This window comes from Poecilia latipinna, unplaced genomic scaffold, assembly GCF_001443285.1.
Source record: "Poecilia latipinna isolate Pla-1442-1.1 unplaced genomic scaffold, P_latipinna-1.0 Scaffold5342, whole genome shotgun sequence".
NCBI classification, from domain to species: Eukaryota; Metazoa; Chordata; class Actinopteri; order Cyprinodontiformes; family Poeciliidae; genus Poecilia; species Poecilia latipinna.
The window spans coordinates 1-11,974 of NW_015117958.1; the positions used below are offsets into that span (position 1 = coordinate 1).

The 11,974-nt window shown below is 38.0% G+C and overlaps 2 protein-coding genes across 2 annotated transcripts; both read left to right on the forward strand.

Annotated features, from left to right (window-relative positions):
• Positions 1–549: 549 nt before the first annotated feature.
• Positions 550–3,286, forward strand: LOC106943473 (uncharacterized). Its single transcript, XM_015026784.1, has 4 exons — positions 550–1,384; positions 1,470–1,589; positions 2,227–2,264; positions 2,375–3,286. Exons 1-4 carry the CDS (start codon positions 643–645, stop codon positions 2,483–2,485), a joined length of 1,011 nt encoding a protein of 336 aa, XP_014882270.1. The 5' UTR covers positions 550–642; the 3' UTR covers positions 2,486–3,286.
• Positions 3,287–5,187: 1,901 nt separating this feature from the next.
• On the forward strand, positions 5,188–7,592 carry LOC106943474 (uncharacterized). The gene is made up of 6 exons (XM_015026785.1): positions 5,188–5,289; positions 5,411–5,734; positions 5,819–6,163; positions 6,231–6,356; positions 6,433–6,470; positions 6,546–7,592. The coding sequence occupies exons 1-6, from the start codon at positions 5,247–5,249 to the stop codon at positions 6,672–6,674; spliced, it is 1,005 nt and encodes a 334-aa protein (XP_014882271.1). The 5' UTR covers positions 5,188–5,246; the 3' UTR covers positions 6,675–7,592.
• Positions 7,593–11,974: the final 4,382 nt, after the last annotated feature.

The window sequence follows — 11,974 nt, forward strand, 5'->3', positions numbered from 1 at the left end:
TTGGGTTGTTTTAAACTTTACCTTTACCCATATATCTTTACATATTATCAGAAATAGTCCAGAAGGTGTTTGAAGGGTTTGACAATGTACTAATGTCAGATATTAGGGTAAAGCAGGCTACATATTTGATATGGCAATGTTTTCATTTAGAGGAGTGAGAGGTAGTTATTACAAAGACACAGTAATCTTTTCAAATTTGTATTTGTTGAAGTCTGGAAAAATCATGTTATTTTCTCTCCATTTCAGAAGTGTGATGCACCTTGTGTTTGCAATACTAAATCCCAATAAAATCTATGAAAGTTTGTTGTAAATGGAATAAATAATATGAAAACCTACATGAATCGTTTGCTGTTCACTGTAGCCTATATGCACAATCTAACTAGTGGTTTCACAGGGCTGTGGACATGTGACCAAGTTTCTGAAATGCCAGATGTTGCGTCACGTCTGTTTGGCCAATCAAATACTGTACATCCTTATCTATGAAAACTGAAAAATGGGTCGAGGTTCTTCTCAATCAGAGCGGCAAACTAAACACCATGATAAGCAAATGCTTTGTTGTCTATATGATGTTCTTGTTCTTGGGGACAATGGGTGAGTCTATGTACAAGTTCCACATTTCGGTGCGTTGTACCAAGTTGTCGTATGTTTATCATGTCGGGGTTTTATTTTTTTACCACAGCTGGGACAAAGACACAATACAGCTTATCTGTTCGCCAAGACAAACATTTCGTGTTTGCTAAAGTGGGAGACAACTTGACTCTGCAATGCTTCTACGAAAACGTCGTGGACGCACGGTTCTACTGGTACAGGCAAAATCTGGGGCAGAAGCCAAGGCTGGTCTCCACCTATTACAAGTACGACAAGAACGCCACTTTCCATGATGAATTCAGAGACAGTCCACGCTTTGAGCTGGAGACCACTAAAGGCAAAAATCACTTGAAGATAAGAGATCTGAGGATTTCAGACTCTGCACTTTACTTCTGTGCAAGCAGCTACCTATACAGGCTGGATTTTGCTGAAGGCACAATGGTGTATGTAGAACAAACAGGTTCCAAGCTGAAAACTTCAGTTTATCAGTCAGCATTGGAGACCATCCAGCCCGGAGGCTCTGTGACCCTGAACTGTACGGTACAAACTGGGACCTGCAGCAGAGAGCACAGCGTTTACTGGTTTAAAAACTCTGAAGTGTCTGAACCAGGACTCATTCACAGCCAAGGGGGTGAGAACAAGCGGTGCAACAACAAAACCAGCGCAGGGACACACAGCTGTGTGTACAAGCTGCCAATTAGCAAACTGGACGCCTCTCATGCTGGCACCTACTACTGTGCGGTTGCCTCGTGTGGACACATTCTGTTCGGAAAAGGAACAAAGTTGGACTTAAAAGGTGAGCAGCTGCAAAACAAAACAAAAACACCACAAATTACCTAATTTAACTGAAACAGAAAGTTTATGTTGCTGTGTTTCTGCAGATACCAACAACTTAGAGACTTATTTATGGGCCGGAGCCTTTTCTTTCACCTCCCTCCTGAGTGCTTTACTGGCTGTCTTACTGTGTGTGATACATAAGAAAAAGAGCTTCAAACGTTCAAGTAACACCTTTTTTTAAACACTTTTACAACTTTAAATTCACATACTTGCAATGCAGCAAAAAGCAACATTTGACTCATGATATATTTCCTCTGGTTTTGCTTTCTTCCCCCACGTTTATTTGCTTGAGATTATGAAACTTGTTTCAACATTGAACAAAGATAGCAAGAGCAAATCCAGAGTGTATTCTCCAAATTATGATATCTCTCAATTTAATTTGATGCTCTTGCTTGAAAACCCTCCAAAAATATGCAAATTCACATATTTCTTAAGAAAGGAGTGGGTAGAAATTCCCTCGCAGTGAAATAAGTAAATGACTTATTGCCAGTTATAAGAAACTCTTGATTGTTGACATGGCTGTCTGTCATGGCTTCTAGAGGTAATTTACAAACTGCTTTTTGTACTGTGTCACCTTATCTTTGTTAATAAAACATATTTAAACATATTTGTTTAGGATTAGGGCCACAAAAAAAGAAAAAAAAAGAATTCTGACTTTTTTTTTCTAAAATTCTGACTTTTTTCTCTGAAGACTAAAGTCAGATTTGTTTTTTCAGTGGCACTAATCCTTTTCTGTATAAAATGTAAAAAATAAATAAACAAAAAATACAAAAATATCTAAACTTCTGCTTTTACTTGCAGAGTCTGTAAAAGGGCCATCCCATAAGCCAGATGTGAAGGTGAGCGATTGTTTTTCATCAGTCCTTTTCTATGTAAGGACGTACACATAACATAATAGTTTCTGTATTTTTTTCGGTGTGTAAAATTCTAACAAACCTTTTGCTTCTAGGATGCTTACAATGCACAAAAAGCATATTACGCTGCTTTTCTTGTGCTGCACAACAGACCACGAAGGAGAAAGGATCCTATCTGGAGTGAATGTGTGTACTTCAGGGTTTAGTAGTAGAATGGAAAAAAATATATATATTACAGCCAAGTGCATTTCAACACGCGTGTTTAATATAACTTGTTTTTATTAATTCACTGTTGTTCAGTTAGATCCAAAAGGACTTATCAGATGAGTTAATGTCTTTGTGTTTATTCTTGTATCCTGTTCCTTTTTGGATTTTGTTTTCTTAGATTCGTATTGTTGGTGTTTTTCCCCATGTGTTGCTTTTTCCTTTCAGAGTTCTCCAGTGTTTTCCAGGCACAAAGTGCCATTTTATAGCATTGAAAATGGGCCTCTGTCTCTTTAAAAACTGCTGTTCTTTCCAAAACTCTGCCTTCACAACGTTGCTCCCCTATTAACCCTTTAACAGCTTTGCACTGAGAAGTAACAACATTATAACATGCTTTTATGCTCAGATACATCCAGTCGCCAATGAGCTTCACTGGTTTTCTGAACTCAACATGATAACAGTCTTGGTCGAATGAAAATTGTTATAAAACATTTTTTTTTTATCATTTCAGTAAATGTGCTTATAATTCTATGAATTTTGAGTCTATCAATTTTTGCTTTTGTTATTTTTTTTAATCAACATTAAGCTTGAATGTGTCTGTTGGTTACATAAACATTGCAAAATAGCAATAGTTGACTTTTATGTTTATGAATAATTTCTGTAGCTTTGTTATCATTTTTTAAGATGCCATGAGCTTTTATCTGCTTTTCTTCTACATTAAAGTTTAACAGTATCAAATGTGTTGTGACTATTTCAAAAATTTCTGCCACCAACTGAATGTCTGTGACTCTGGTCAGTGAAGCACATTAAAGCAGATCACATGTATTTCTACCGAGTGGATTATTATCTTTTTTTTTTTTTGTAACCTGAATCAATATCACTGGTTTTAAAAAGAACAGACATCAAGACTAAAAATAAAACAGGATGAACCACATAAGCTAAAAATAAATACTTGCTATGCTTAAGGATTATTAGCATGTAAAGTTTGTTGATCTGGTGAAATATAAGAAATGTGTCGAGGTCTAATTATTCCCAACAATCTTCACCAAGACAACAAACTGTTGCTGCTACTGAAAAAGGACATTTTAAATAATTCAGTTACTTTATTGAGCTTGTATTTTGTATATAATACATTTTGTGATAAATTTTCTTTAGCACAATATCAGTTTCAATTAATGATGAGATAACCTCTAAATGAAAATGTTTTAGAGGCTATAAAAGGCTAGCTAAAGGAAGGCTACTATTTTCTTACATGTTTCCAGATTTGCTGCCTAAATATCCAGAAACTCCTCAATCCTAACACTCAGGTCTCTGGCTTCTTCACACAGTCCAAACCTTGTTTGTCCAACAGTTCTGGCCTAATTCATGTTTCAGGATCAAAACTCTCGTAATCTGAGGTAACCTTGTTGTGAATTTGTACAACACGTATAAATTGAAAACTCAGTTTGCATTATGTGCTTTCTAAAGCCCCTTCTCCATTGTCAAGTCTCACGCTAGCCAGTCAAAGTCTGGTCCAGCTCTGTCCAAGTTGTTGTTCTCCGTTGGCAGTGTGTTCCTCTCTGTGTGGGGGTGAACCATGAGTGATGGAAACTTAAGGTTTCAGTTTGGGGGATATTTCATAACCTGCTGTTCTTAAGTTTCTCCATTTCCTTTTGGGAAGCCTTTCCTTCAGGCCACTTTCTTTACAGGTGATTTTTATGTCCTGCAGCTGTAAACCACAGGTTTTGGTGTAACTTATTCAAAATCCAGATTCAATCTGATTCAGAGTGTGAAGAGACCTTAAATACATAATTAAATGTGGTTGAAGTAATTCTGCAGTGAAGAGTGAACCAGAGATTTTACACTTTGTTCCACTTTGACCGTCAACGTTGGGTAAATTAGATTTGGGACCAAATACTTTTTCACCTGTTCGGTTTGGATAGCTTCTTCCCTTAATAAGTGAAATCATTTAAGGCTACATTTTTTTTTATTTACTCAAGTGATGTTTGTCAAATACTTAAATTTTGTTGAATGATCTGAGTCAAAAAGTGTGAAAAACAGCAAAAACAGAAGGATGTGTTATTTTTACTATTGATGAAAGTCAAGCCAAAACAGGCCCTCTGCCTTCTTCCAGTGCTCCCAGTACTTACTGGAAACAACCAATTAAAGCCAAGAGGAGAGTCTTAGCGCTGTCAATCATCTTGTGTACACACTGCTCACTTCCTCCCTTACATGCTGTCTGCTATAGCTTCTTCCTGTCACTGGAGCTTGTTGTAAATGTTACGGCTGGTTAGCATAGCCACCGATGACGGCGGATAAAGTTGTCTTGTAACAATAAGTTGTTTCTCTGGCATTAGCACGTTGAGAAGTGCATACACAATATTGACTGACAGCACTAAGACCCTCCTCCAGTTCTGAATGGTTGTTTTTGACCCGGAGCGCTGTATTTCTTCAAACGGTAATGGCAGCTCAGGGAGGAGATTGACTTTTTTCACAGATTATCTGCCCCTATTATACTGTCACAACTTGGTGACGGCTTTAACAAGGGTGTAAAAAAAACATCTTGCAATAAAAGTTGCATACCCCAGCTTTAAATGAAAGAAATAATAACAATAAAGTTGATAAATAGTGAAATCAGAGCTTCTCACTTCCTTTTGTGCCCACACTGTTTCCATTGTCAGTGCAAGTAGAGGTCATTTCCGCTGAACATATAAAGTCTCGTCCTCGACCCGTTTACTGAAGTCGCTATTACACTGGAAGAGTCTGAGCAGTGAAGAGTGAAGGATGCTGAGGTTTTATGTACTCCTGGTTCCTCTCTGTAAAGCATGTAAGTCACTCCATTTACACACTCCTGCATCATGATGGTAGCTTCTCGATACGGTAACGCTTTAAGGTATCCGTAAACCATTCTGCGGACTTTGACTAGCCAAACTTCACATGTTCTTCAGACGGGGACGTTCTCTACGCCGACTTTGGAGACAATGTTACTCTGCATTGCTTCTACACCTCCAGTGCCTCCCATCTGAACTGGTACAAGCAGATGCCAGGAGAACCGCCGCAGATCATATCCACTTTTTACAAACATCTTCCCAGCTCCAACACCTTACACAGGCAATTTAAGGACAATAAGCGACTTTCAGTTTACACCAAGGAAGGGCTCTATGATCTGAAGATCTCCGATATCCGAGACTCTGATTCTGCTCTGTACTACTGTGGGTACACCAGCATCTCCATCACCGAGTTTGACAACGGAACATTTTTATTGCTAAAAAGTAAGAGAAACTCGATGCTTTCTAGAAGCTTTCTGCACTTATTTTTACCGTTTTTATTGACATCCTTAGAACATCTTGTCTTAGATTCCAGCTGCAAGACGTTCCTCCACCAGCCAGACTCCGTCTCTGCCCAACCAGGAGGCTCTGTGACTCTGAACTGCACCATGCTGACCGGAACTGTTAACGGAGACCACAGCGTTTACTGGTTCAGGAAGAACTCGGAGGGATCCGATCTGGGAACGCTGTACACAACGACACAGAGTGGTGGTCCGTGTGCGCGGAGCCCAGAGGACGGTCCTGCTGTCCACAGCTGCGTGTACAGCTTACCAAAGAGGAACGTGACCGTGTCTGATGCCGGGACGTACCACTGCGCTGTGGCTTCATGCGGACGGATTCTATTCGGACCAGGAACAAGACTGAATGTGGGAGGTAAGAGTTAAGGTTATTGCTTTTTTTCCCCCACAAATCTGCAAAAGTGTTCTATATTTTTTCTCAGAGAAACAGGTTGACCCTGCGTTGATGCATGGAGGTGCTGCGTCCCTGGCTGCGTCTCTGATCTTTAACATCATCCTGATGTTTATTGTTTGTCGAAATTTCAGAAGAAAAATCAATCATTCAGAAGGTACAACCAGTTGATATTTAGTAGATGATTTATGTTTTTTTTGCAGTATTTTGATGATTTTGTTTTTCTCATCAAGGATCACATCAAGAGCCAGGAAATGCTGCTGACACTCAGGTTAGCTATTTAAAAAATGAGTTAAGATTGTGTTTGTAGACAGACTCCACTATTTAGATCTGCTTTGTGTTGCAGGACGAAGACTTAACGGTGGTTCAGTATGCAGCCCTGGATTTCAAACTGAAGTCGGACGCAAAGAACAGACAGAAGAACCGAGAGGAGGAACCGGTTTACTCCAGAGTCAGACAGTCCAACCAGAAGTGACTGAATGTTTTAAACCGCACAGGCACTGCTGCTCTTTGCTTTCTGAGATCTGTGCAGAGGCAAATGAGGAAAACATGCAGATTCTGATACATTTGAACTGGAGATGCGTCAATCATAATGTGGTTGGTTTTCTAAGCTCTGGTTTTTGTAAAATTTTGACCTGTTGATGCTAACTCAGGTATCTCTGAAGCATGGATTGAGCTTTTTATGGAGTCAGTACTGAACGCAGTCGGGCAGAGGGCTGCAGGTTTTACATTTTTTTTAGCTTTAGTCAAGCTAGTTGAAACTTGACTAAAACTGCCAATGTTATGTAACCTTTTGGAAAAACACAACTTGTAATTTTTATGGAAATTATCAAAAGTAAATTTTTCTTGTCATTTTTATAGAATCACAACTTTCATTTTTGGTTTTAAACCATAAAGCTTTTTTCTTTTTTAAATAAAGGAAGATGGATATAGTATATTTTACTGGATCTAAACATTATGTATAACATTATTATTTTTTTAAATGTAGTACTGGTACTATTAGTGTCTTTTTGTTGTGGAAATTCAATGCAATTTTCCCTAGAAAACCCCCCAAAACAAACAGAAAAACAGGTAAAACCTGCATTTTTTTTACATGCATATTTAAATACATTGGCTGGTTCCTTTTCCATCTTCAGAAGGAGTTTTGAGCCACTGTGGAACATCCAGAGAGCAATTTGCAGCTCCAGAGTCACAAGTTGCAGACATGAGCTGTTTGGCAAAACCGAAAATGATGCTGCAACTTATTCATCTGTTCTCTGTTCTGCATGTAAGTGTGACCTTTTGCTCTCGCCTTATATGCCAATCTATAGCATCTTTACTAATATCTAAAAAGTCTTGTTTACACTGCTTTAAAAAAAGTCAAAGCAGGAACCATGAGTTATCTGGTGCCTACAGGGCCTATGTACAACTTGTATATATATGTCGTTGATGATGTTTTGTTCCTGACCAAATAAAGTTGAATGAACACAGAAGTTTTTTTTTTACAGTAGATTTGTTTTTTGTGTGCAAAATATCAGTTACTATGAGCTGTGATGTCACATTTACCTTCTGCTCAGTCAGAAGGAACCACAGACATGCTGTCACTTGCCTTTTACTCAGCAGACCACAGAGCACCGAGGTCAAAGTTCAGCATATTTCAGCTTTAACAGGATCGTAAGCTCCACCAAGCAGGGACATTCATGTTTTGCTGCTGTTGCGTGCAAAACATGAGGTAAATATTAACGTTAATACTCTAAAAGACAATTCAAAATGTTAAAACCGAACAACTTTTCACTCGTCTGTTGTATGTATTTAATATTCTCTATTAAATCGCCTTGGTTTGTCTGTCTTTCTTTTTTAAATATCTGTTTTTTTCTTTCCTCATTAGCAGATTCCACACTATTATTAGTAAGACTTGATAGCACTTTAATGGGATGTGTTCACTGATTGCAAAACAATCAGACAAAGTCAAGCTGAAAATTAACTAATCACAATCAACAGCCAGTTTTTATGTGATCTTTATCTTTATTCTTCCTTATGCTTAAGAAAGAATAATTTCAAGAGAAATGACATTTTTATTCATGTCTGTAAAAGAAATTGACATTTTCTTGGTTATTTTTGAGGAGGGTTTTCTTGTGATAATCTCAACATCATGAACTCCACCGACTTCAAAACGAGCTTGTGATGAAGTGAAGGTTGCTATAGTGACTTTACAGATAAAAGTATTTAAGTCATGTAGCTAATGTGACATTGTGAATATTTGATTGAGATATTCAGATGTGCAGTTAGGAAGTCAGCCAGCAGAGAGCAGTAAAGTCATTCCTGAACTGCTTTGGTAGTTAACCCTCAGTGTCAGAGCATCCCTGAAATCTTAGGTGTGGTTGTGATGCTAGAGGACAAAATTAGCATATTAAAAAAAAAATCTGAACAGAGGTGAAGCTGAAGATTTTAAGAATACAACTGGAGCTCATCAGGTGATCGTCTCTGTTCAAAATATAGAAGGTGAACCTAAAGAGAGAAGTGTTAGCATGTGCTGCGGTTAGCTGACATAGAAAGTTGTCTGTTGAAGTTTTTGAAGTTTAGCCACAACATATCACAGTTTCTCTGCTCGGTTTTCATGAGGACTGTTGCTCTTTAAATGAAGTGACAGCATTAAAACAAAAGCATTTTACAGTAAAGCTGGTAATCAGTGAGGACAATGTTGTTTTGTTTGCACACAGTGATCAAATTTGAGCTAATTGGTCTCTTGGTGATAAAATGGTGTTAATCTCCGGTTGGTGACTAACATAGAAAGCTTAACGGACTTAAAAATACATTAGTAACAAACAACCAAACAGAAAAGGAGCAGTTCTCGCTGTGGTCCTGCCTGCTAGCAGCGACCTCAGCCCCAGAGGTTCAGTCGGCCCCACCGCTCCTCCGTCCTGACAGGATGTGGTTGTAGCTTGTTCCTGCCTTCAATAACACATCTGGGCCATCGGTTCTTCTCACGACCCATACTTTTGTTTTGTATTAGAAACCAATGCAGTAGTCATGTCTCTAGTGACCGAATAAACTAAAACGATGACTTTGCATCACCACTGCAGCTCAAACAGACTATATATAGAAGTAGGAGGGTCTGTGAGCCACTAATTTTACTTTCTTTCCTGTCCATTTCCTTTTATTTGAGCTAAACGTGCCGCTACCTTTTGTGTTAGTCATTTTGTGACAGTAGAGCAGTGCTACCGATGTGCACAAGCGGGGCCATTTGTTTCCATTGTTTAGCATTACAGAAACCCACAGACTACATATCTGGACAGAACTGACCTAAATGTACTTTAGTAAAGCCACAAGCGCAGTGGAACAAACAGCAGTCATGTTACCATGAGGTGGTATCCCTCTGCGCCGCTGACCCATTTAGAAAACAGGAAAACAACTGTTATGTGTGATAAATGAAGAAGTACAGAAAGGCTCTGAAATATTTTTGCTTCACATATTAAAGTGTTTTGTTCCAAGTCAGTAATAATGCATATTTTACTTGAGAGATTTTTTTTCATTACTTTTGTTTTGGGTTCTCCCGACTTCATGTTCAGTGGTCCAAACCTGACCTCTAGTTCATGTTAGTATAATTTAAGAGCAAATTTTGTTTAATAAATTTGCTTATAATTCCAAAAACAACCCACCGTCCAAAGAACAAAAACAGCTTTCTGCTAAACTACTCTAATTTTTAACAGTAAAATTTATTCAAGCACTCAGAAGAAATTTTTACTTAAACTTGAAAACGTGATTATTATTTTATGCAATAAATAGCGACCCTCTCTAAGCAAACATAAATTTGACATAGCAGGCTAACATTTGAAATGGTTAAAGCTGAATTACTGAGTGACTCGGCTCTAGTGTGCTTCAAATTTTCCAACTTAAAATTTTCTGCCAGAATTTCATATTTTCCATTATTAAACCACAAAATGTATTTATGAATTTCAACGGTTCATAGAGAACAAAACCAGATTTATTACAACTATTTTTGCTAGTGTCTTTTTTTAACATAGTTTTTTTCAACAATCTTTTTGTGAATATAAATTAGCTCCCTTTAAATATAAACAGTACAAGAAGACTAAAAAACTTGTGCATTTCCCTCTGCTTTTCACAATAATTCCATTTTCAAAATATCCACACATGCTAATATGTACCTCCAACTTGTGGTTTACTGGGTTTCGGAAAGCTGCTTCAACATGCTAACAGCACTCTAATGGACTGTCTGAACAGAAATAGAGATAGTTGTTTTCCCTCTTCATAAACAAAGCTTTTTGCTTTAAATGCTATACTCTTCAATAGGTGACATTAAGGCAGCTTTATCCACTGCATTAACCAAGGATCTCTTTTTCAGCTCTTTCAGTTTGAACTCAAGTGTGAATGATTTACTCCTTTTCAACAATTTTGTCAAATGAATTGAGATATGCGTTGTTTTATGGCCTTACTAATAATACTGATTAGCCTTTCCTCAAAACAAACAACAAATAAAGATTAGATTGGTTGTGAGATATATTTTCGTCCTGAACAACGGCATACTTATTATGAAACCTATGTGCTTGATTGATGAAAGAGAAAATCTCCACCTGGGTCCATACGGACCGCTCTTTTACTGGACTTGGAAAGCTCTCATCAGCAACGCTTGTTGTCTTCAGTTTAGCTGAATCACCTGGATTAAGGATTTGAATCATTTTAATAAATCAGGATTTATGAGGTGAACCACGAAATGTATTGAAGATTTTGTGGGTTGTTGTGTAATCTTGATTTTTTCTTTACTGCTGGCAGCCGTTACATACGAGCCAAATTCATGGCCTCAATAAGCCACAGTTTGCTGTATTGAGTTACTTACTCAGCTCTTCATTGGGTTCTCAATCTAGATGGCTAACTCCCGTCTCCAAGGGCAACAACCCACCAACATTCAAATACCCTTGAATTTGAACAGTTCAATCACCTTATCAACATTCAGTCGTTCAGCTCTGCACAGGCAGTTAGAACAAGCAAATCATTTGGTTCAAGTCTATCAATCAATCATCCAAAGGTCCAACAAAATATGGATGTTCTGTGTTTTGAAATGTATGTTTCTAGATGTTAGTTGTCCTTCTAAATGAGAAAAAAAAAACAATCAATTTTCCTCCAATCACCCTCATTTTAGAAGTTTTGTACAGAGTTACGTTGTAAGGTTTTAACATTGTTCCCACAAAAGTTCTTAAGGAATCTGTTCTGACACCTGAGTATCACATCCACAGATGCTAATATGCACCAGCATCTGCTTTTATGTTGACAAACAGAAGTTGCTTTATGGTCTAAATGTCCCACTTTGTGACCTGCGGTGTAAACAACGTCATCAAAAAGGGGGTCTCAGCTTTAACTTTGAGCCACGTGATCAGGCAGATCTCAATGAGTCACAACAAATCATAAGTGATTTCAAACCAAACCGTCTAACTCGGCCATTCACAGCTGGTCTTTGCCCCATGAGAGAATTAGTTCAGAGCAGACAGAACAGCTCTGAAAATGAAATCGTTAATGTCTCTCCTGCTCTTCTGTAAAATCTGTGAGTATTGATAACATTTTTTGAAAACTACCTTTGCAGAATTGTGAGTAAAACCAACAGGATTTCAAAACTTTTTGAATGTTGTCTTTTTATTTTCAGGTCAGGTGTTTGCTGTTGAAAATCCATCGTGCGTCATTCAGGACAGTGGTGTGAAAAGAGCTGAACCTGGAGGCGCCGTATCTTTAAACTGCTCCTGCAGAGATGCTACCGTCAGCTTCCTTTTTTGGTACAAGCAGAGT